This window comes from Salmo salar, chromosome 13 (genome assembly GCF_965601325.2).
Source record: "Salmo salar chromosome 13, fSalSal1, whole genome shotgun sequence".
Classification (NCBI taxonomy): Eukaryota; Metazoa; Chordata; class Actinopteri; order Salmoniformes; family Salmonidae; genus Salmo; species Salmo salar.
The window spans coordinates 105,305,646-105,331,733 of NC_138303.1; the positions used below are offsets into that span (position 1 = coordinate 105,305,646).

At 43.1% G+C, this 26,088-nt stretch overlaps 2 protein-coding genes across 25 annotated transcripts in view; both read right to left on the bottom strand.

Annotated features, from left to right (window-relative positions):
• Positions 1–1,235: 1,235 nt before the first annotated feature.
• LOC106568461 (nucleolar protein 14) lies at positions 1,236–17,279 on the bottom strand (the record flags this gene model as incomplete). Its single annotated transcript, XM_082959759.1, is given in 19 exon segments — positions 1,236–1,507; positions 1,651–1,719; positions 1,945–2,097; positions 2,411–2,529; positions 3,173–3,317; positions 4,758–4,761; positions 5,513–5,574; positions 5,576–5,645; positions 6,731–6,905; positions 9,331–9,370; positions 9,372–9,424; positions 9,711–9,846; positions 10,276–10,302; positions 10,304–10,359; positions 10,517–10,661; positions 11,389–11,639; positions 12,620–12,759; positions 16,733–16,859; positions 17,160–17,279. Coding segments are annotated over 19 exon segments (1,923 nt in total), but the record flags the coding sequence as incomplete, so codon positions are not given.
• Positions 17,280–20,213: 2,934 nt separating this feature from the next.
• The window catches only part of LOC106568455 (alpha-adducin), a 50,542-nt gene continuing 44,667 nt past the window's right edge, over positions 20,214–26,088 (bottom strand). For 12 of the 24 annotated variants that reach the window (XM_014138807.3, XM_014138805.3, XM_014138814.3 and 9 more), the window contains 2 exons: positions 25,307–25,399; positions 20,214–22,548 (listed from right to left, as the gene is read on the bottom strand). In XM_014138807.3, coding sequence (XP_013994282.3) covers positions 22,217–22,548; positions 25,307–25,399 — 425 coding nt within the window. In that variant the 3' untranslated portion in view covers positions 20,214–22,216. Of the gene's footprint in view, positions 22,549–23,475; positions 23,492–24,216; positions 24,255–25,306; positions 25,400–26,088 lie in introns of those variants that run through there. The other 12 variants (XM_014138818.3, XM_045692574.2, XM_014138817.3 and 9 more) reach the window with 7 other exon arrangements.

Genomic DNA, 26,088 nt, shown 5'->3' on the forward strand with positions numbered 1-26,088 from the left:
TATGAATAGATCAGTGTCTGCTGTTCCTCCTCCTCCTCCTCTTCAGTTATGAATAGATCAGTGTCTGCTGTTCCTCCTCCTCCTCTTCAGTTATGAATAGATCAGTGTCTACTGTTCCTCCTCCTCCTCCTCTTCAGTTATGAATAGATCAGTGTCTACTGTTCCTCCTCCTCCTCCTCTTCAGTTATGAATAGATCAGTGTCTGCTGTTCCTCCTCCTCTTCAGTTATGAATAGATCAGTGTCTGCTGTTCCTCCTCCTCCTCTTCAGTTATGAATAGATCAGTGTCTACTGTTCCTCCTCCTCCTCCTCTTCAGTTATGAATAGATCAGTGTCTGCTGTTCCTCCTCCTCTTCAGTTGTGAATAGATCAGTGTCTGCTGTTCCTCCTCCTCTTCAGTTATGAATAGATCAGTGTCTACTGTTCCTCCTCCTCCTCTTCAGTTATGAATAGATCAGTGTCTACTGTTCCTCCTCCTCCTCTTCAGTTATGAATAGATCAGTGTCTGCTGTTCCTCCTCCTCTTCAGTTATGAATAGATCAGTGTCTGCTGTTCCTCCTCCTCCTCTTCAGTTATGAATAGATCAGTGTCTGCTGTTCCTCCTCCTCCTCCTCTTCAGTTATGAATAGATCAGTGTCTGCTGTTCCTCCTCCTCCTCCTCTTCAGTTATGAATAGATCAGTGTCTGCTGTTCCTCCTCCTCCTCTTCAGTTATGAATAGATCAGTGTCTGCTGTTCCTCCTCCTCCTCCTCTTCAGTTATGAATAGATCAGTGTCTACTGTTCCTCCTCCTCCTCCTCTTCAGTTATGAATAGATCAGTGTCTGCTGTTCCTCCTCCTCCCTTCAGTTATGAATAGATCAGTGTCTGCTGTTCCTCCTCCTCCTCTTCAGTTATGAATAGATCAGTGTCTACTGTTCCTCCTCCTCCTCCTCTTCAGTTATGAATAGATCAGTGTCTGCTGTTCCTCCTCCTCTTCAGTTGTGAATAGATCAGTGTCTGCTGTTCCTCCTCCTCTTCAGTTATGAATAGATCAGTGTCTGCTGTTCCTCCTCCTCTTCAGTTATGAATAGATCAGTGTCTGCTGTTCCTCCTCCTCCTCCTCTTCAGTTATGAATAGATCAGTGTCTGCTGTTCCTCCTCCTCCTCCTCTTCAGTTATGAATAGATCAGTGTCTGCTGTTCCTCCTCCTCCTCTTCAGTTATGAATAGATCAGTGTCTACTGTTCCTCCTCCTCCTCCTCTTCAGTTATGAATAGATCAGTGTCTGCTGTTCCTCCTCCTCCTCCTCTTCAGTTATGAATAGATCAGTGTCTGCTGTTCCTCCTCCTCCTCTTCAGTTATGAATAGATCAGTGTCTACTGTTCCTCCTCCTCCTCCTCTTCAGTTATGAATAGATCAGTGTCTGCTGTTCCTCCTCCTCTTCAGTTATGAATAGATCAGTGTCTGCTGTTCCTCCTCCTCTTCAGTTATGAATAGATCAGTGTCTGCTGTTCCTCCTCCTCTTCAGTTATGAATAGATCAGTGTCTACTGTTCCTCCTCCTCCTCTTCAGTTATGAATAGATCAGTGTCTGCTGTTCCTCCTCCTCCTCTTCAGTTATGAATAGATCAGTGTCTGCTGTTCCTCCTCCTCATCTTCAGTTGTGAATCAGAGCCTTCCACTCTCCCTCCTGAGTGGCCAGACTGCCAAACAGCTCCTTCACCTTCCTCTTCGCATCCACACACACACACACAAAAACGTCAGGTCATTTCTACAGGGAAAAGTATATTTTGCAGTGTGTAGACCTGGAATCAAATAGTAGTTCAAATAGTTTAGCTGTGTTTAATTGAGCCTGGCTGCCTGGAACCAATTAAATAGTCCCAAAAGTGCAAACCCTAGCCAGACCAAATCAAATGAAAAAATGTAGTAACTTTTTGATTGATTAAGAGAGAAGTGGATGTCCTACAGACCTGCCCATGACCTCTCTGAGTTTCTCTGGGGCCAGGAAGCTGGTGTCTTTACGGATCTCGGTCAGAGCTCCCTTAAACTCCTTCTGATACTTGTGGTTTAACCTCTCCTTCTCCTCCTTCATGTTCCCTCGCTTCTTCCCATAGTCCAGTCTAGAGAAGAAAAAAAAAAGAAGCGAAAGTTCAAAATGAATGCCATGTAAAAAATTTAATTCAAATGTTAAGGTTTACAGCTAAGTGAAGGTAACACACTAACGAGGAAATAGTTCCACTACCTAAATCTTCAAGGAGTAATGCTTCACAACTAACTCAAATCAACGGTCTCTCACACTTCTACAATTGTTCTACTATCTTTGGTGTGAGCAACATGGGTTAAGGTGACACTCCAGAGGAATATCTTCCTTCTCTATCCCAATCTTCAGAAAGGCATACTATACAAATGACTGAATTCAGAGGTCTTACTCACACTTCCACAATCTTTGGTGTGAGCAGTTCAGGAGGAATGGGTTTCTTCTTCTCAAAGACCAGGGGAGGATGTGATGTCTTGGAGCCGGATATGGCCCCAAGGACTTCTCCATGATCCTCCTGGGATAACAGAAACACAAAGTACAAGGTTATATTACAACTGTCTAATATGAGTTAAATCAGTCAGTCAACATCCACAGATAAAAGGAAAATAGGAAGCGCTGCTTTGGTAAAAATGTAAAAAGGGTGTTAATTGGAAACATTGTGTTTTGCTGTCAGATACCATCCACTCACTAACCAGCTAGAAGATCATACGTGTTTAGAATACATTCCATTGTGTAGAGGAAAACCTCCTATAACAAAACATGTAGACTTGCAATCATTGACAACTAGTGGTGAAATAGTCTACATTTCAGTGAGGGTGAGCTGTGAACAAGCGTCTTTCTACTGATTGACCACTATTCCCATTTGGCGATGGACAAAACCAAGGACTCCCTGTAGCGGCAGACAGGGAAATTAGGGCTAGTCCGGGGTTGGGGTCAATTTCATTTCAAGTCAGTCATTTCAGGAAGTAAATTGAAATTCCAATTCTCCTTATTGAAATTGACCCTGACCATAGTGTCCCTGTATGTAACACTAAGGTGACCACTGCTTCTTTTAAGCAAACAAACTTTTTTATTTTTCCATGCTCGATTTTTGACACTAATTTAGCGTCAAAAAGCAACATTTGCCCAGGGCTTGCTGACAATGCAGTTCCACTCACCTGTAAGGCTGTAGGGCACATTTTGACACGCCGGTGTTTGGAGAGCAGTATGCTGATTGGCTGGAAGATGTGGCTACAGGAAGTGAGTTCTCTGTAGAGTGAGGAGCAGCACTTCAGCAGGTCCAGACAAGTGGCCAAAGACAGCCTAAGGAGAGAACAGACGGTGGGACATCATTAGGACAGAAGTACACACTGATTTAATGACCATTTCAACAAACAGGCACATAGGAATTAACGGAAAAACACACTCACTCCGACACACAGAAAACATACACACTTCTCTCTCGCCCGGGGGAGGAGTGTGTGAATGCAGTCCACTACCCTTCAGGGTCATACTGACTCTAATCTCTTGAGGCTGATTCCTAGCAGCTAACACAGTGTTGATAATTACCACAGGGCTGACACTTCACACACACACTCCGTCTATTCACTCAGCATAGCCCTGCATCGGTCTTTGTAAGCCCCACAAGAATCTAGACAATTAGGATATAACCACACACCAAGTGGCTATGGGTATAAATGGTTTATGAGTAGAGGGTGTGTGTGTGTGTGTGTGTGTGTGTGTGTGTGTGTGTGTTTCAGAGGAAACAGTCAACTGATTTAAAACAGGAAAATGGGTGCCAGTATCATTACTGCTCAAATAAACTAACTAGGGCTGTGACGGTCATCGGTCCTCTCCTTTGCTCCTGACTGCCACGAAGTGGGTGCTGTTTTACTAAGGAATTGGGTACATGTATTTAATGATACTCATTTGCTACAAAACAAAGAGCAACAAAGTTTCATCACGTGAAGATTCCATGTTGCCACGGAAACAGACTCAACAGCACATTGGCTGCAGCCATCTTCAGTCAGCTGTTTGTTCCACAACACCATTCTAAAACTGGCTAGACTGTTTGGCCTCCCGAGTGGCGCAGCAGTCTAAGGCACTGTACCGCAGTGCTTGAGGCATCACTACAGACCCGGGTTCGATTCCAGGCTGTGTCACAGATGTCTGTGACCGGGAGACCCATGAGGTGGCGCACAATTGGCCTATCATCGTCCGGGTTAGAGGAGGTTTTGGCGGCCGAGATTTCCTTGTCCTATAGCACTCCAACAACTCCTTGTGGAGGGCCAGGCTCCTGCATGCTGACTTCAGTCGCCAGCTGGACGGTGTTTCCTCCGACACATTGGTGCGGCTGGGTTCTGGGTTAAGTGAGCAGAGTGTCAAGAAGCAGTGTGGCTTGGCGGGGTCGTGTTTCAGAGGACGCATGGCTCTCGACCTTCGCCTTTCCCGAGTCCGTAGGGGAATTTCAGCGATGGGACAAGACTGTAAACTACCAATTGGATATCACAAAATTGGGGAGAAAAAACTTGAAAATAAGTTCTTAAAACGATTATGACGATTATTTTATTTTCATGGTGGTGTACCTCCATAATCATGATAAGGTCTCTACACCTGTTGTATTCGGCGCATGTGACAAATAAAATGTGATTTGACAATCGTCAGTTACACAATTATACAATTACCGTGCCAAGCCAACAACTAACAGCAGCACATATCTTGATGACAATGATGACAGAATAGCACTAGTTCATCCACCTCAACACTCCTCCTCCTACACTACAACGGCATCCCAAATGGCACCCTGTTCCCTAATGGCCCTGGTCAAAAGTAGTGCACTACATAGGGAATAGGGTGCACCCTACATCGTCCCACTCAATAACTTCAGAGGAGGGGTCCACTTGAATTTGACACCTCATTACTAAACCTATTATTGAGAATAAGGGCTTGGATAATGGCAGAGGAGGTCCTGGCACTTTCATAGGACATGGCCTACTTGCTATACTGCTTCAGTCCCTCTCTCTCTCTCTCTCGCTCCCTCCCTCCGCCTACACACCAGATGTAGTGTGAAGGAGCAATAGAACACTGCTGACTAATTCTGACCAATTGTAATTATCCCATTGCCCACACTCACTGCCTGCCTGATCTCGGTCTCATCTCTGAAGACACACAGCCCAATTTTTTCCCTAATCCCTTAACATTGGGCCTAACCGTTCAACATAGAGATCTAAACAGGTCTGGATAGGTAGAATCAGTGTAGCGGTGTATCTAAAATAGGTCTGGATAGGTAGAATCAGGGTAGCTATGTATCTGAACAGTCTGGATAGGTAGAATCAGTGTAGCTGTGTAGCTGAGCAGTCTGGATAAGTAGAATCAGTGTACCTGAACTGTCTGGATAGGTAGAATCAGTGTAGAGGTGGAGCTGTGTATCTGAACGGTCTGGATAGGTAGAATCAGTGTTGTGGTGGTGCTTCCACCAGATCACTTCCACCTTACAGATCTGCTCTCTCAGTCTCAACGGTAGTGGTCTGTGCCCAGATCAGTGGTGAGGGTGAGCTGCAGCGTGGCAGACAGAGGCAGGCTCTGGGTCTGACAGCACCAGCGGGTCACTGCCCTTCCAGCTCTGCCTGAAGGGAGGCACCACTGAGTAACCTGGACGGAAGAAAGACCACACAGCAGCCTGTCATGCCAGGGGCCTGGGGCTCAGACGGAGGGGATCGGCCTGAGCATTTTCAAATTAAAACAGACAGGGCTTTGATGAGACAAAGGACTCCTCATGAGTAACATTTGATTTTACTTCCTGAATTGAATGATTTGAAATGAAATTGACCCCAACCCTGCAGTCTACCCAGCCACCGGGCCTTCAGTACCGTAGTAGCACAATCAGCCACACCCACTGTGATGTCAGTTTACATGTCAATCCACACTGCTGTGTGTAGTCTCATTATGTGCTGTTATGCAACTCAGTCAGCCACGTAGGCCTGGTCTCTCTCACTCTCAGAATTCCATTGTTATCATCAAATCTGTGACATCAGAGCAGTAGAACGCTGCTCGTCCACTGTGGTCCTAATGAACACATAAATAACCAACAACCTATGACTGCTTGCCTGTCTCTATTGTGATTGCCTCGCTGTGTCTGCCAGCCACAGTCCAATAATGCAGAGTGCTGTAGAGTGCAGTCAGGACACCATGGCACTAGCAGTGCCCGGTGAAATAGTTTCACAGCTATGCCAAGCCGTCATCGGCAGAATTTAAGCTATGCTAGATGTGAAGATCTCAACGCCAGTTCATGTTGATAGACTTAGTGGACTTCAGTTTGTAGCGATGTTCTAATAATATAATACATGCCATTAAGCAGACAATTTTATCCAAAGCAACTAACAGTCATACTTGCATACATTTTATGTATGGGTGGTTCCGGGAATTGAACCCAGTACCCTGGTGTTAGAAGCACCATGCTCTACCAAGTGAGCTACAAACGACTGCTAATTAGATAAAGCAGATTTCAGCAATCGTTTGCTCCAGAAATGAATGTGCTACAGACGTTTGCCTCCAACCCTGGTATTACACTGCTAACCTGGGTCATATTCAGTTAGAACCAAATGGAAGCAAAGAGGCTGAAATGAGGAGGGACCTAATTGAATTTGTCCAATAAGAAAGGCTTGAATAGGACCAAGTGAGTTGCTGAGAAGATAGGGCAATAACTCATGAAGATAGAGAGACAGTAACACCATTACCTGTAGAGGTCTTGTCTGGCATGGCCAGCTGTAGTACACCCAACAGGAAGTTGAGGTTCTGTCCTGAGCTCATCTTGGAGAAGGAGGTACTCTACAGTCAGGCAGCACAGCACCCCAGGCCTGATGTCACATCCTCTAGGCAGAAATCACGACAAACATTCACAGACACGACACACTAGGCTTGGACAATATACCGTATGTACCGGCTGAATCTAAAACCGAATATTGGCCCCTTGATAAAGGGCTACTTGCTGTTGTGTTAAATAGTGATCACTCGAGTCTGTAAGTGTTTTGGACAAAATGAGCATTGAGACGATGCGCAGTCGACGTCCCAATTGCCGCTTATCAATATAACAAAATAGCATGACTCACTTGCTACGAAACATGGGTACAGGGGACCTGGGCAGCCAGACGTTACTCCGATAGACAGAACGTTGTAAAAACAAAAAGACATTTCTCTACAAAATATGTGATAGTATATCAGTCGCCAGTGATTTCATCAGCTGGTTTTAGCTTGTTGTAGCCTGCCTGCTGATAGTTAGCGTCACTGACAAACACAGGGATGGAATTTTAGATAGCTAGCTAGCTAAGGTCGGATGTTAGGCACTGATCTGATAAACAGCATGTAGCTTGTCACTTATTTGGGATAGTTTGACAGCTTGCTGATGTTGTAGACATGTTCCCAGCAGTCAGTCCGTACCAAAGCACCAATCACTACGTTGTAACATTGGGTCAACTAAACACACAGCAACTGACTCGCTACTGTACTGACTCGGGGCAGAGCAGGCTATTCATTAAAACTCGCTCATTGTGATGAAATAATGTTACTACATACAGTAGCTAGCTTATGGAAGGAGCATTGCATTTAGTGTTGCATTAGCTACGTTAACTGGTTGGTTATCTTCTCTTTGGTTTCATATGAAGTTACAGGCTCAGGCTTAGAGCTAACGCGTAACTAGTTAATAATGGACAGTTTGTGTAACTTACATGATCAAACTTAACAAAATAAATAAAATCCTTACCTATATGTAACAAAGACAACTTCGAAATTAAACTTCAAATGATTTGCAGATATCTTGATTTATTCTATTTTTGAGGGCGTCGTTGTAGTGTCTGTTGTTGCTAGGTAACATGGTAAGACTAATGGGAAGATGTTGCTGCCAAGGGCGCCGAGTCGATAAGAGGATTCGGGGGGCTCAGTGGAGCCCTAGAAAACTCACCAACTAGCGTTTGAGATTGACTCGTGAACGCACAAAGTGTTCGGTTTGACACTCATACTGGGGTATTTAGACATACCGACTGTATGATTTTCAATACCTTAAAAAAAATCTATATAACTATCTAAAATGTGCCAAATAAATGATATGCAGCCCAGCTATGATTTGGTTTGCTAACTTGCTAGCTAAGTGGCTAGATGTCAAGATCAAGCTTCTTGGTTACAGCAGAGACAATCAATCCCCTCCTGGATCAAGATCCATGTTGTTTCAATTGTTTTGTTTTGTGCATCCCTTGTGTGCACTTCAGGTAATACCAAATACCCCATTATGGTACAGAAACTGTAGAAAAACCCTAGCACACACACACACACTAGTGAAATGACTAGTCGAAAATCACAACTTTGCTAACATACTAAAACGAGGCAAACATACACATATGCAGATCAACCATAATACAAACATAAATATGAAAAACAATGTCTATCTCCTACTACTCGATGGCCTTTGACACTTCTGGTCTTTTCTCCAACTGCCATCTTTAGCTTCATCTTGCTAGCCAGGGAAGTGATACCACCAATTATCTGTGTTGGGGAAGGCTCTGATGTTCTCCGGCCTGTTCACATAACCTCAAACTCATTAAGCTGTTGGAGTGTGGATGTTACATAATAATACAACTTCCTTTCATCATCTTTTCCCCTGGCTAGTTTGCTTTGACAACACCACCATATTCAACACAGAAAAACAACATGACTCCTTGGGTCAAAAGGAAAGTCTGAGTCTTAATGAAAGTGCAGGCATGTGGCAACAGAAACAATTGAGCAACATCTGGAGCTGAGCCCTCTACATAAACATCACGATCAAAGCGAGAACACGCCGCTCTTCTCCTCTCAAACTGGTTCAATGCAGACCTGGAATCAAATACTATTTGAAATAATTTCAAATACTTTAGCTGTGCTTGATTGAGCTTGCCTGGCACAATGGATCCACTTGAATAGTCACAAACCCCACCCATCTGGCACTCCGACCAGGCTAGAGTAAACGCAGAAAGTATTTGAAAGATTTCAAATAGTATTTGAATCCAGGTCTGGATCTCCAACTCCCTTCAAAAGGGAGACTGGAGGCCAAGAGAGACTTCTACTGAGGGTTGGGAAAAGGGTTGATTCGAAGGGGATAGGAGATGGAGATGATGAAATCCTATGAAAGATAAGCCTTCAGAAGGTAGACAGGATGGATTAGTTGAGAACAGAGAAGAAGAGGAGAGGGTGATTGAGAAGTCTTTATAATTGCTGAGAAACATGCTTGTTTGTGTTTCTATGGTTGTGAAGGAAGAACTTTTCCATTCCAGACAACTTGACACAGGCACACACACGCTGGTATAATAACCTTGGTGAGGGCCTGGCTGATGTACAGTAGGGCTGGGGTGGTGACGGAAGTCTGAGGTGGGGAACAGCAGCGCTGTTATCTTCAGGTAAATTATCTGAAAACAGAGAGAGAGAGAGAAAGAGAGAGAGCACAACAGAGAAATAGAGAGTGAGAGTGACGTCACCAACACGTCAACTTGACAGAACACTCAGACAGAACAAAACAATTTGCACAGAAGTCCGGGAGCTCACTGTCAGAAAACGAATGGAACAGAATCCACATTTGTCAGACGGCTATTTCCCGGTATTTTTTCCTGACCTGACATGTTGTGCAGTGTTTCACGCAGAAAAATATAATAGTTCAGTGACAACAAGAGGTAGGAATCAGAACCATATAAGTACCATATCGAGGCGAGGGAAGACGGCCCGACCCTTGACCTCCAGTACCTCCTCCAAGCTGTGAGCGTTCTCTCCCAGGGCCGTCTGCGTCGCCTTGGAGGCAGCTTCAGGAAACAGCTGACATAAACCATACATCTGCCTGGGAGGCAGCAGGTAGAGACAGGACATTATGATCACAAGTTACATAAAAAAAGGCCAAACCAGGACCATTACTGGCTTAGGACTGCAACATCTATAGTACAGAAACCTGTAGCGCAGTGTATCTCATTTATGGTATGTATGGTGAGAGACTGTAATGTAGCATAAGTACAGAGAGTATAATTTATTTTTATTTAACCTTATTAACCTTATTTAACTAGGCAAGTCAGTTAAGAACAAATTCTTATTTAAAATGACAGCCTACCCCAGCCAAACCTGGACGACGCTGGGCCAATTGTGTGTCGCCCTATGGGACGCCCAATCACGGCCGGATGTGATACAGCCTGGATTCGAACCAGGGACTGTAGTGACACTGAGATGCAGTGCCTTAGACCGCTGCGCCACTTGGGAGCTGTGGAGTGTTACTCACAGGATTAGTTTGTCTATCGTGGAAAACTGGTGGACTCCTGGTGGCCAACTTATCCACAAACGCCTCCAGAAAGCCAAATCATTTCTGAGGGCGAGAGAACGGCACAGTAGTTAACTGAAATAGGCTATCCATTTACAGGTAGATATAGCAATATATTTGTTTTCAGAGCAATTTATATTTGTGTATATACAAATATTAGCATGAATTCCATGTTGAAATGGCTGAGGTAAACTCCACTAACCTGTAGTTGGAGTTTGTTGCCCATAGCCAGACTGGGGTGGTTAGACTTCTGCTTCCTGGCCAGGACGATACACTGGTGGTCAGCAGGATGGCCCTGGAGCAGGCCCTTCAGTAGAGGACAGGTTTACAGTGAACATGGAGACATTCTGAAATAACCACTAAGAAGAAATGTACACTGAGTGTACAAAACATTAAGAATACCTTCCTAATATTGAGTCGCACCCCCCCGTATCCCTCCTTTGCCAACAGCACAGACTCAATTTGTCGGCGAATGGACTCTACAAGGTGTCAAAATCTTTCTACTGGGATGCTGGCCCAATACTTCCCAAAGTTGTGTCAAGTTGGCTGGATGTCCTTTGGGTGGTGGAGCATTTTTGATACACATGGGAAACTGTGAAAAACCCAGCAGCGTTGCAGTTCTTGACACACTCAAACCGGTGCAACTGGCACCTACTACCATACCCTGTTCAAAGGCACTGAAATCGGTTGTCTTGCCCTTCACCCTGTGATGGCACATACACAATCCATGTCTCAGTCCATGTCTCAAGGTTTAAAAATCCTTCTCTAACCCGTCTCCACGCCTTCATCTACACTGATTGAAGTGGATTTAACAAGTGACATCAATAAGGGATCATAACTTTCACCTGGTCAGTCTATGTCATGGAAAGAGCAGGTGTTCCTAAAGTTTTGTACAATCAGTGTATATTGTTTTGTTAGAGGACTCGAGAGAGAAAGGATGTTTTTAAAATAAAAAAATAAAAAGAAATCAATATTAGCTTTCAATATGGAACCAGAAAATCATTCGAGGTCTAGATGTAGTAAGGAATTAGTCCTTTACCTATACAAAATGGATCATATAACACAGGGTCTTACCTCAAAGTGTATGGGAGCTCTGCTTTAGCTGCCTCCGCCTGGGCTTTCCTCTCCTCCTCGCTCAGCTGAGTTTTAGTTGCAGGCTCTTCATCCTTCTCTTATTCCTCATGCTCTCCTCCCTTGCTTTCCTGATCAGAGTCCAGGTCTGAGTGGCTATCCTCCTCCTCCTCAGGTTCCTCCTCTTCACCTCCCTCTTCATCGTCACCCCCCTCCATCTCTTCCTCCTCCTTCTTGATGTTCAACTTCCCATCCTATAAAGAGAAACAGAAGGCATGGCTACTCATATTGTGATAGGGATGATGACATCAAAACCCATAAACATGATGGTCAACTCATATTAGAAACTGGGTGGTTCGAGCCCTGATTGCTGATTGGCTGACAGCTGTGATATATCAGACCGTATACCACGGGTATGACAAAACAATAATTTTTACTGCTTTAATTACGTTGGTAAACAGTTTATAATAGCAGTAAGGCACCTAGGGGGTTTAGGAGATATGGCCAATGTACCACGGCTAAGGGTTGTGTCCAGGCACTCCGCATTGCATCGTGCATAAGAACAGCCCTTAGCCGTGGTATACTGGCCATATACCACACCCACTCTGGTCTTATTGCTTAAATTACCCAAAGACATACAATAAGGTAAGATAATCACCATCATTGGCTTCATTAGGAAATGCGTCAGCAGACTTTGTACCCTAAGGTTCGCTTCTCCTCCAATCAAAAGCCCTGGATTAACATAGAGGTTGGCGCTAAACTAAAGGACGACCGCACACAAGGCTATCGCAGACAACGCTAATGCTATGGCTGAGAACAGAAACAAGTACAAGAAGTCCAGCTACGACCTCCAAAGAGTCATCAAAAGGACAATATAGGAATAAGGTGTAATCATACTACACAGGCTCTGACACCCTCCGCATGTGGCAGGGGCTACAGTCCATTACAGATTAATAAAGGAAGACCCAACCATGATTTGCCTAACGATGCCTCTCTATCAGACAAAAAGTTACCTTGTCAGAGAGATTTAAATGGTTATCAAAATGTCCCGCCAGGGTAAGTCTACATGAAACACAGCCCTTAAGTGTTTCTAAAATCACATATGGGAAAAATGCATGATGGAAAAACCATTTCCCTGTTTGATGGCTAGGTTTTATAGGTATTATGACATTACCTCCACTGTGGGGCTATGATGACAATAAAGCATATTCTCTAATAAGTGAGGGAAGCTCACCTTTTCCTGTTTGGACTTGAGGATGAGCTCCTCGAGGAGTTGCTGTCTGGACTTGGCTTTGTGGTTCCCCTTATCGTCCTTCTCTCCTGGGGTCTTCCTTCTCAGTAGGCCTCCTCCGAAGTGGGACGCAGTCAGCTTGGCTGGAGGACAGATGGATGAGAAAATGTCATCGTTATGGTCCCTACTTCAACAGATAGTATTTTTGTCTTTAAAAATAAGAGGTAGCACTACGTACATCTTTACTTACTCATAGATTACTTCCTATTTGTTTCTCTTTCTCTCCTCTACCCCCTTCTCTCTCGTAGCCCCCAGCTGTGCTCTGGACACCATATGTGAATTGATCGCCCCCCATCTATCTTCAGAGTTCGTACTGTTAGGTGACCTAAACTGGGACATGCTTAACACCGCGGCCGTCCTACAATCTAAACTAGATGCTCTCAATCTCACACAAATGATCAAGGAACCTACCAGGTACAACCCTAAGTCCGTAACAATGGGCACCCTCTTAGATATCATCCTGACCAACTTGCCCTCTAAATACACCTCTGCTGTCTTCAACCATGATCTCAGCGATCACTGCCTCATTGCCTGCATCCGTAATGGGTCCGCGGTCAAACGACCCCCCCCCATCACTGTCAAATGCTCCCTAAAACACTTTCTAATCGACCTGGCCCGGGTATCCTGGAAGGATATTGGCCTCACCCCGTCAGTAGAGGATGCCTGGTTGCTCTTCAAAAGTGTTTTCCTCACCATCTTAAATAAGTATGCCCCATTCAAAATATTTTTTGAACTAAGTACAGATATAGCCTTTGACTTACCCCAGACCTGACTGCCCTTGACCAGCACAAAAACATCCTGTGGCGTTCTGCATTAGCATTGAATAGCCCCCGCGATATGCAACTTTTCAGGGAAGTCAGGAACCAATATACTCAGTCAGGTAGGAAATCTAAGGCTAGCTTTTTCAAACATAAATTTTCTTCCTGTAGCACTAATTCCAAAAAGTTTTGGGACACTAAAGTCCATGGAGAGTAAGAGCACCTCCTCCCAGCTGCTCACTGGGATAGGAAACACGATAAATCTACGATAATTGATCATTTCAATAAGCATTTTTCTACGGCTGGCCATGCTTTCCACCTGGCTATCCCTACCCCGGGCCAACATCTCAACACCACACGCAGCAACTTGCCCAAGCCCCCCCCCCCCCCCGCTTCTCCTTCACCCAAATCCAGACAGCTGATGTTCTGAAAGAGCTGCAAAATCTGGATCCCTACAAATCAGCTGGGATAGACAATCTGGACCCTCTCTTTCTAAAATGATCCGCCGAAATTGTTGCAACCCCTATTACTAGCCTATTCAACCTCTCTTTCGTATCGGGGGAGACACTTTAGACTCAAACTGTTATAGAACTATATCCATCCTGCCCTGCCTTTCTAAAATCTTCGAAAGCCAAGTTAACAGATCACCGACCATTTCGAACCCCACCGTACCTTCTCCACTATGCAATCTGGTTTCCGAGCTGGTCATGGGTGCACCTCAGCCACACTCCAGGTCCTAAATGATATTATAACCGCCATCGACAAAAGACAGTACTGTGCAGCCGTCTTCATCGACCTGGCCAAGGTTTTCGACTCTGTCAATCACCACATTCTTATCCGCAGACTCAATAGCCTTGGCTTCTCAAATGACCGCCTTGCCTGGTTCACCAACTACTTCTCAGATAGAGTTCATTGTGTCAAATCGGATGGCTTGTTGTCCGGACCTCTGGCAGTCTCTATGTGGGTGCCACAGGGTTAAATTCTCAGGCCGACTCTTTTCTCTGTATATATCAATGATGTCACTCTTGCTGTGCTGGTGATTCTCTGATCCACCTCTACGTAGACGACACCATTCTGTATACATCTGGCCCTTCTTTGGACACTGTGCTAACAAACCTCCAAATGAGCTTCAACGCCATACAACTCTCCTCTAAGTGCTTGCTCTTCAACCGATTGCTTCCCGCACCCTCCTGCCCAACTAGCATCACTACTCTGGACGGTTCTGAGCTAGAATATGTGGACAACTACAAATACTGTCGTGGAAATATTTGGTCAATCATATTTCATAAATACCAGAGCATGTGAGTTCAAATAGACTTTTTATTACTTCATAATAAAAGCCGAGCTGGATCATGAAAACAACTGCCTTCCGGTCTTGGCACAGAATACTTATACATTTGTCCTTCTTACGTCATCCTCATAGTAACTCCTCTTAATTGCCCATCACCTCTGGCATTTAGCCACCGTTATCATATTGCCTTCATATTAGGACATTCAACCTGTAGAGTCACGTAGGACCATAGCAACAGACCTTGGCACTCTACAGGAATAACTAATACATGTTATCCTGCTTACTCCTCTGAAAGGAACAGGCCTGTTCTGGAAAAAACCCAAGAGGTGTAACCATAGTTGGCCATAACAGTTACAAGAATAACCACGTGCATGTCTAATGGTGTCCAATGACCTAGTGCACATAAACGTACACTAGTTTTGCTGGCTCCTTCTGAAATAAATAATTGCCACATATGTACTGAAAAATTCATAATATCCCCCACCACAACACACATAGGTGTCTGGTTAGACTGTAAACTCTCCTTTCAGACTTACATTAAGCATCTCCAATCCAAAATTAAATCTAGAATCGCCTTCCTATTTCGCAACAAAGCCTCCTTCACTCACGCTGCCAAACACACCCTCCTAAAACTGACTATCCTACCGATCCTCGACTTCGGCGATGTCATTTACAAAATAGCCTCCAACACTCTACTCAGCAAACTGGATGTAGTCTATCACAGTGCCATCCATTTTATCACCAAAGCCCCACATACTACCCACCACTGCGACCTATACACTCTCGATGGCTGGTCCTCGCTAGATGTTGGTCGCCAAACCCACTGTCTCCAGGTCATCTATAAGTCTTTGCTAGGTGAAGCCCCGCCTTATCTCAGCTCACTGGTCACCACAGCAACACTCACCCCATAGCACACGCTCCAGCAGGTATATTTCACTGGTCATCCCCAAAGCCAACACTTCCTTTGGCGCCTTTCCTTCCAGTTCTCTGCTGCCAATGACTGGACCAAATTGCAAAAATCACTGAAGCTGGTGTCATATCTCCCTCTCTAAATTTAAGCATCAGCTGTCAGAGCAGCTTACTGATCACTGTACCTGTACACAGCCAATCTGTAAATAGCACACCCAACTACCTCATCCCCATATTATTACTTACCCTCTTGCTCTTTTGCACCCCAGTATTTTTACTTGCACATCATCATCTGCACATTTATCACTCCAGTGTGTTAGGGTTGAACTGGCTATTTGTTTGCATAACCTATATAATATACTGGGGAAGCTATGCTACAATAATAAGTATATAAACTACAGATAAGTCAACTGCTGAAGACAAGAACTACACCCGGCGACAGGAAGTGCGTCACGAGGCTGGGACCAGCCTGCACGCCGACGATAGGATGAGCAAGTTTAAACCACGCTCATCCTCCCTCTGACAGGCCAGCATTGAGCGGGAACTATCTCTGTCAGAGTATTTAAGGATGAACAAAGGATGTGTCACTCTCTTCTCTGTCTGCCCTGCGTGGTGTCACAGAGAGACCGTATATATCATCATATTTTCCATTTGTACTATCATTCTATTTACTTAAAGATGAATTAAATAATCATTGCAAAACTAAGTTGCATGGTTTGTTTATATCCTAATACCAGATTCGAATTGACAAGTGTTAATACTAAATTGTAATTAGTTCGCCTCTATGGCCTATTTATTGCCTACCTCCCTACTCTTCTATATTTGCACACACTGTACATAGATTTTTCTATTGTGTTTTTGACTGTACGTTTGTTTATGTGTAACTGTGTTGTTGTTTTTGTTGCACTGCTTTGTTTTATCTTGGCCAGGTCGCAGTTGTAAATGAGAACTTGTTCTCAGCTGACCTACCTGGTTAAATAAAGGTGAAATAAAAAAGAAATTAAAAAATACATCTCCTCCACCCCTTCTTGTTCTCTCTCACCCTGGTCTACAGCTCCCCACCAATTGTGTGAAGGCTAGGGTCATTGTGTATCTCACCTGAGAGGATTCCTTTCTCATCGGCTTCATCATCACTGTCTACCAAGTCGTTGAGTTTCTCCATCTCAGACAGAGACTGGTCGGTGTGGGTCAACTCCTCCTCATTCAGGTTGCACATGTCCTTCTTCTCTCCCACAACACACATATATCAGAGGAGCACAGGGTCAGCCAAAGTGTAGCCGCTTTTAGCAATGCGGTTGTATTTACATACACTAGCATTGCTCCCTATTGTATTGGGTTGCAAAAAAAGTCAGCGCGAAGCCAGAAGTTAAATAAAATTCAATGTCCAACTTACTGTGTGGTTTTAAATACACCCTCGTTGCTAAAAGCAGCCAAAGTGCAGCTCTGCTGGAGATAGTTTTGTGATTTATGTCAAATGGGCAGAGAAGAGAACAAGAGACGTGTGTCCGCCTGTATCGGATCTTACGTCTCTCCATTGAAAACCTCTCTCCTCTGGGTCCATGTTGGTGTCATATTCACCAAAGTGTCGGTCTATGAACTTATTGGCCTTGTCCTTTGTCTTATATTCATTCAGCAGTGTCTCTTTTTTTCACTGGGGAAGAAATGAGTTGCAAACTGCTGTTGATGTTATTTAGCATCCATCTAGCCTGGTCCCATATCCGTTTGTAATGTCAACTCTTATGGACAATCAATGACCATAGGAGTAGCACGTCACTGGACGTGCTACCTGTCCCAGACCTGCTGTCCCAGACCTGCTGGAACCCTGACCTGTTCACCGGACGTGCTACCTGTCCCAGACCTGCTGTTGATGTTATTTAGCATCCATCTAGCCTGGTCCCATATCCATTTGTAATGTCAACTCTTATGGACAATCAATGACCATAGGAGTAGGTAAGACAATAAATATATCTAGAACAAGCCTGGATCCATCCACGCCAGAATCTGTAACACTTAATGACCCAGTAAACTCAGTGTAACCATTACTCCGTGTCTTCATTACTACCGCATTACCTTGTTGATGGCTAGTTGAATCAAAAGGGTACATAAACCCCTTGAAGTCGGAAGTTTACATACACTTAGGTTGGAGTCATTAAAACTCGTTTTTCCAACCACTCCACACATTTCTTGTTAACAAACTATAGTTTTGGCCAGTCGATTAGGACGTCTACTTTGTGCATGACACAAGTCATTTTTCCAACTATTGTTGACAGACAGATTATTTCACTTATAATTCACTGTATCACAATTCCTGTGGGTCAGAAGTTTACATACACTAAATTGACTGTGTCGTAAAACAGCTTGGAAAATTCCAGAAAATTATGTCATGGCTTTAGAAGCTTCTGATAGGCTAATTGACATCATTTGAGTCAATTGGAGGTGTACCTGTGGATGTATTTCAAGGCCTACCTTCAAACTCACTGCCTCTTTGCTTGACATAATAGGAAAATCAAGAAATCAGCCAAGACCTCAGAATTTTTTTTTAGACCTCCACAAATCTGGTTCATCCTTGGGAGCAATTTCCAAACGCCTGAAGGTACCCCGTTCATCTGTACAAACAATAGTACGCAAGTCTAAACACCATGAGACCATGCAGCCATCATACCGCTCAGGAAGGAGACGCGTTCTGTCTCCTAGAGATGAACGTAATTTGGTGCGAAAAGTGCAATCAATCCCAGAACAACAGCAAATGACCTTGTGAAGATGCTGGAGGAAACGGGTACAAAAGTATCTATTTCCACAGTAAAATGAGTCCTATGTCGACATAACCTGAAAGGCTTAGCAAGGAAGAAGCCACTTCTCCAAAACCGCCATAAAAAAGCCAGACTACGGTTTGCAATTGCATATGGGGAAAAAGATCGTACTTTTTGGAGAAATGTCCTCTGGTCTGATGAAACAAAAATAGAACTGTTTGGCCATAATGACTATCATTATGTTTGGAGGAAAAAGGGGGATGCTTGCAAGTCGAAGAACACCATCCCAACCTTGAAGCACAGGGGTGGCAGCATTATGTTGTGGGGGTGCTTTGCTGCAGGAGGGACTGGTGCACTTCACAAAATAGATGGCATCATGAGGTAGAAAAATTATGTGGATAAATTGAAGTAACTTCTCAAGACATCAGCTAGTTAGTTAAAGCTTGGTTGCAAATGGTGGACAATGACCCCAAGCATACTTCTGAAGTTGTGGCAAAATGGCTTAAGGACAACAAAGTCAAGTTATTGGAGTGGCCATCACAAAGCCCTGACCTCAATCCTATAGAACATTTGTGGGCAGAACTGAAAAAGCATGTGCGAGCAAGGAGGCCTACAAACCTGACTCAGTTACACCGGCTCTGTCAGGAGGAATGGGCCAAAATTCACCCAACTTATTGTGGGAAGCTTGTGGAAGGCTACCCGACACGTTTGACCCAAGTTAAACAATTTAAAGGCAATGCTACCAAACACTCAATTAGTGTATGTAAACTTCTGACCCACGGGGAATGCGATGAAAGAAATAAAATCTGAAATAAATCATTATCTCTACTATTATTCTGACATTTCACATTCTTAAAATAAAGTGGTGATCCTAACTGACCTAAGACAGGGTTATTTTTACTAGGATTAAATGTCAGGAATTGTGAAAAACTGAGTTTAAATGTATTTGGCTAAGGTGTATGTAAACGACTTCAACCGTACTTTAGAGAATGTCATTATTTGGCTTTGTTTCACGACAGAAATCCAGCACGTACAAGGTCAATGTTTGTAGTAGTTGGGCGACTCCTCATGATTTGACCTGCAAGGAATATTATACAGCACCGCTTCCTGTAAACCCCTAACAGTGCACTTCTATAGCCAACTAAAAAGAGAGCATATTTGGTGCTAGAAATAATTAGTTGTGCTAGTATCTTATACAATATAAAGCCAGTGGTGGAAAAAGTACCCAACTGTCATACTTGAGTAAAAGTTAAGATACCTTAATAGAAAAATGACTCAAGTAAAAGTCACCCAGTAAAATTCTACTTGAGAAAGTCAAAGTATTTGGTTTAAAATATATTTAACTATCAAAAGTAAAAGTATAAATCATTTCAAATTCCTTATATTAAGCAAACCAGATGGCACCCTTTTCTTGTTTTTAATTTACAGAAAGCCAGGGGCACACTCCAACACTGACATCATTTACAAACAAAGCATGTCGGTTTAGTGAGTCCCCCAGATCTTGGGCAGTAGGGATGACCAGGGAGGTTTGGATAAGTGCGTGAATTGAACTATTTTCTTGTCCTGCTAAGCATTCAAAATGTAGTGAGTACTTGTGTGTGTCAAGGAAAATGTATGGAGTAAAAAATACAATATTTTCTTAAGGAATATAGTTTAGTAAAAGTCAAATATATAAATAGTAAAGTACAGATACCCCCCCAAAAAACAACTTTAGTACTTTAGTATTTTTTACTTAAGTACTTTACACCACTGTATAAAACAAATGTAATCTTGATGAAAATAATCACAGACAATCATCTAATATTTAATTTAAATCACACAAAAACAAATTTTTGTTGAAGGAAGGATTTTTATTAATGGTTAAAAAACAAACAGTTCCATGAAGAAAATGGTAGTGAAGCTATAGATGGTATGATGACATGTTTGTATGGGAAATAGTTCAAAGAATACATTGCTGCGAGTTTAAAACAATTGACTAAAATAAAATAAAAATTGCACAACAATTGCAAAGTAAAAGTGAGTTACAGTCATAATGAAGAGAGACAGACCTACAATACAAGCACAAAGCCTTAGTTTCATGCCATGCAGTCCTTCAGGTTCAGGGAACAGGCTAATGTTCTCAGCTTACATCATGTAATATAGCAGGTTTATCATAGCCTTGTCCTAGAGCAGTTATTGCAGTCTTGCCAACTCCTTTGGTCATTCTCAAGACTGCACAAACCGATCTGGGACAAGGCTAGATTTTTATAGTGGTCTAAACCAAGCTTCACAGACAAGTGGAATTAATTAATGACATTATCCAGTATTAATACCCAACTGCTTACCAACCATTTTAAAAAGACAAGGTGTAAGATCGCTAGTCTGGTCCCAGATCTGTTTGTGTCGTCTTGCCAATTCCTATCATCACAGTTAGGCATGGCAGCACAAACAGATCTGGGACCAGGCTGTAAGATCTCACCAACTAGATTGATTACTGTACTATATCTCCATAGGGTCTTGAGTGCAACTTGAAAGCGAGATGTTTTCTTGAGACAGTCTTTTCATTTCAGAGGGGTTTCACAGGATAGTCCATTGAGGTGTGGTCACTAGTTATGCATGCAGCGTTAAAATAGTGAGATGTGCCTTATAGCAACGGTATTCCTACATTCCATATACCCACTATTAGCCTGAATCCAGATGGAATGGTTTCGTTTCACCCTGTTTGGATCCAGGCAAGCCTACGGTTTTCTCTAAAAGCAAATGGTAAAACAGTGAGTTCCAGGCAGTGTTATATTGTAATTGAGGTGCTTCAGTTCACAGTGCTCTCACAGCAAGTGAAAATGACTCAATTTGTTTTTTGTTGTTGAGAATAACAAAAGATGACTATAGCTATATCATTAACCATACAAAATCTGTGTTCTCTCTTGTAACTGTAGCCATATTTTGTCCTCTTATGTTCCATGTCTTTCCTGTGATTGGAGTGATTAGGTTAGGAGGGAGGGGAGAGCTAAAGCAAGCCAAGGATACAGGATTATATAACATTAAAAAAAACGTCTGCCCTAGTCTCTACACATTCCTGCCACGTGACCATACAGCCTGTGTAGACCGGTGCAATACCAGCAGTCTCACCAGGTACCACCAACCCTGGTTGATAGAGGTGGCGACTGATATTCTCAACATGATTTGAGTTCTTACGGGCCGCAGGGCACACGATGAGTCACACAATAAATCTGTATAAATGGTAGTGATTTACCTTGGCCATCCGGCCCTTTTATATCCACCCACCAGTTCTACTGCAGAGAGGAAAACCCGCTCCCGTACCCAATGCTGTTTGAGTGAACAGATTTAACGCTAATATTAGACATCAGAAATCAGCACCGTGCAGTTGGTCGTTTTTAAATCTTGAATCAGTTTCCACCAGTTTAATTAAATTACAGAGCTCAAGTATTTCTTTGCTTTTGCCCTCCTTGTTTTTTTAAAACTTTTTTTTGTTTTTAAAGACACTGATATAATTTCATACATTCTAGTGGTTAAATCAGGTTTTAGTAAAACACATTATTTAAACAAATAAAAAAGGGAAATAAAAATCTACTGCTCACTTAAAGTAGCAAGCCTAAATAGACAAGCGTAAGAAGCCGCACATCTGCACTGAACCAGACCGAATGCACAGTCATTCGCCACAGAGCGACCGTTTTTAAAACTTCATAAGCGATTGACACTTTTTTTTTTTTATATAAAATTGGCACACACTGGGAGATGAACACAGAGTTATAAAGCCAGACAAATAATACTAAGCATGTAGGGTCAACGGTTGTGGCTCGCTCAAGGGGAAGCGAAGGGTAAGAGGGGAGGTCTAGGGTTCCTTTGCTTTTCCTTCCTTTTCTTCAGTCTTCTTCTTGTTTTTCTTGAGGAAGGAAGGAGTGCGGAACTTCTTCTTCTTCTTGGAAGGCGATTTGCTGGGGGATTCGTCGCCGTCCTGTTCGCAGTCTTGGTCGCCGGCAGCATCAGCAGGCTCCTCTCCCACGGTGGTGGGCTGTTCGGTGGCAGCGGGAGTGGCAGGATCTTCGGCAGGGAGGGCGGGGACTGGGGCGTCTGAGGGTTCATCGTCTGGGGTCAGGTCAGGGAGGGTCTGTCTCAGTGTAGCCTGATCACTCTCATCCTTATAGGTGTGCTCCAGCTGAGAATCTGTGAGGAAGGGGAGGAAATGGTTCATCTGCAGGGCCTGCAAAGCGACTGCAATACAGACAAAACTACCTTTTCAAAGCTAATAAGAGATTTAGCTATTAACATATCACTTTACTCTCACTTGGGAGGAGTGATATCTCCAATTTTCTTCTGCAATCATTTAGTCTTTGTTCCATAGTCCAACTTGTGGAGAACACATAACTAAAGGCCTGGATTACTATATCATCCATGAAAATGGACAGGCCACAGTACTTCTGCAGATCAGAATCTTTAGGCACCAATCAAACAGCATGCTCCTCAGCCGAGGCATGCCTATATATAGAGTACAACACTAGCCATCTCCACCGACTAGCTTTACATTGACGACTCAGACAAGTACAACACCAGATCATTCCACAAAGCCAAGCCCAACAATGATTTAATGCTCAAAAAATTACTTTAAAAAATAAATAAAATGTTACTGAAATTTCCAGCAACTATTGTGGACATGTATCCAGGCTGGCACAGTACAGCGAAAAGGGTCCAGTAAGACCATATTCAGATACACATGTATATTCAGTGCAGAGGGATCTTGTAGCGTAGACTAGTGTGCTCCTCGCTAATATCCATCGGTACAGTACATCAACTTCATGCTGCTGTAGAACCATTGTGCAGCAGTTGGTCTCCTTTTCTGACCGTGCACACAACAAACCACAGTGTGCTCCATTCCCAACTTGTATTACTTGAAAATATTGATGTCAACATTAGACTAATTATCCACAGAAGTGTTGAAGCTCCTCAGAATGTAGTCAAAGATAAAGCATAACACAAAGCACTGAGAAAAACAGCTGTTTATCACCTTACCGCTAAGACAACAGCAAGCTTCACACTTAGCAAAGCGACAAAAGCATTTATTCTACTACAGCCAAATACATGAACGCTGTATACCTGAGATTGGGCTCATCTGGAAAAGAAATATAACATTCAATACATTTAAAAAAAAAAAACCTACATACATTACCTATTTCATGTGAATCGTAATGCAGGAACTTAGGGATTTAATATAGATTTGTTATAAGATGTTTTCATGTAATACTCAAAAGGTTAAAGTTCACAATAGGTCAACTCCGGGAAGGAATAGAAACCTAAAACAAGATGTGTTGCTGGGTCTATCTGAGATCTCTCCACTGTCACTGGCAAGGACCATAAACTGTATAGGAATAAGGCCATAGAGGATGGGTGTCTAACCTTTCTGAGTGGTGTTCAGTTCAGACAGGAGAGAAACCTATCCATCCTATGAGTCACCATATGAATCATAATCTATGTGGCAAATCAATAATCTCTACGTGTGGTTTTGGGATTTTGCACTATGAAGACAAGCCTGAGAACAGAGGCCGCCATTTTGTCTTTTGTACATCAATCTCATAATTTGTGAAGTCTTTTAGACAGGGAGGACCTCTGAATTGTCACCTGGCAACAAAAGGAAATAAGAATGAAAGAACAGGAAGTCAAGGACCATAGTGAGGAGGAATAGATACTCAACCCTAGTGGATGGTTTGGGCCACAGAGAAGGAGAAGGAGAACGAGAGAGAGGAGGAAGAGTCGGAAGAGTGAAGCCATGCAAGGAACGGAGGGGTTAATGGTTTGATCACAAGCCATGAGGGTGGAGGTGGCTGGAACAATACGTACTTACTATGGTAACAGGTACTCTCTAGCATTCCCATCTCCTGATAGTAACGCAGCCACAAAAAAGAAGAAGAAGCACAGGTAGAAACACATGTCTATAGATGCAGGTCAATCACAGCCACCACAGTGTTCAAATTATAACATCAAAATGAAAATAGGAGAAACACCAGGAGAAATTAAATGTAAAAAAAGAATGGCGACAAGCCATTCTTAGAGGACTCCAAAAGATGGAGAATGGAGAAGTGAACAGGGATTGGAAGTAACGTAAAACATGTGTTAGTCTTGTAAGACCATCTTTGATTAGATTACACCAGTAAATGGCCTAGTAAAGAGAACACAGTTTGTCATGGTTTATACTGGGAGAAGCACAGCCTGACTTGTGAATGTCAGGTGATAACTATGTCCCTCACAGGGCTCCATAGATCTTGTCTGAGAAATACTGTACTTTATGGTTTTAGAACCAGTAGTCTCATTATATTAGACATTCTCCTGCTGTGTGGTTTTAGAACCAGTAATGTCACTATATTGGACATTCTCTTGCAGTCGTTAAAAGGTGTAATCCAACCGTAATAAAGACCAAGAGGGATAAATATAATAAAAACAAATTGTTTTCTTAAATTATCATAATCCACTTCAATCTTAATCTCATGTAAGAAAGAAAATCACCCAGCAGTCTAAAAGTTACAGCTCTTTGGCATTGTACCCATTTGTAGAAATCTACTGATCTTGAGGAATCATAATCTAAGAGGATATTCCTTGGAATGAAAATGTCATAATCCTCCATCTGAATTCCACTGAACATTCCAATACCTGATCTTACAGTTGGATTTGTTTCCCATATAATCCAATTCACCCCTATCGACCTCAATTAGCCTCAAACCTCTTGGCCTGTTATTACACATTAAACATCGCATTCAACAGCACCTGCAGTTACAATGTTAAAGACGTCAAAGGAAAACATAGAAAGGAAGCCCAGTCCCGGCATTTCTTGTTGTTGACCCTTGACCCTGAATGTTGTCACTCAATAGTCGCCCAGATGAAGCCATGCTGAAATGTTGTGTTGCTTGTTGCCGGGCAGACTAGGCCAACTAACCTTCCTCTGCTCTGACAGGGGTGCTGGGTGGTGTGCGGGTCGGACTTTGACCCTTTGCCTCTTCCTCAGGCTCTGGTAACGCATCTGAGGAGTCTGGGGGGGGATTAAATCAAACTTTATTTAATAGTTTGTCAACAGGGCAGACTAGAACAATGAAATCATTGTTTTTCAAGATTGTCAATTACTGGTTTCATGAAAAACAAACACACATCACCTTTAAACCACCACATACAGTAAATAAGAATAGCACAGTCAGAAAACAGCAGAGGAAGTTTTATTATTATTATTATTAGAGGATAGACAGTCACACACTGAGGAAGTAACAAAGCCCCCAGTGGCAACAAGACCCATGTAAGTCCACCTTCACCCCAGAGAAGGAACCGCTTCCATTGGAGACACCAGATGATTAGTAGTAAACATTTACAAACCAACCCCAAAAGGACAACAGGTCCGTGTTAGGAGGAGGAGGGATGGAGGAAGAGTCTCTTTCCCAGGAGTGATTGATGAGAGGGGTCATTCATGTTCATTTGGGAAGGCTTCCTTGGAGAACCACAATCAGCATTAGGATTCCATTGGTTAAACAGATCAGTCAAATCAGATGGTAGGGGAGGGTTGCAAAATTCTGGAAACTTACCCCCAAAATTCCCAGGTTTTCCAGAAATACTGGTTGAATGATTCCCAGTTGGAGGATTCCCTCCCCGCTGATTCCCTTTTTATTACGGGAATACTCCCACTGGGATTTCTGGAAAACCTGGACCTTTTGCAACCTGAACCAGGAGGAA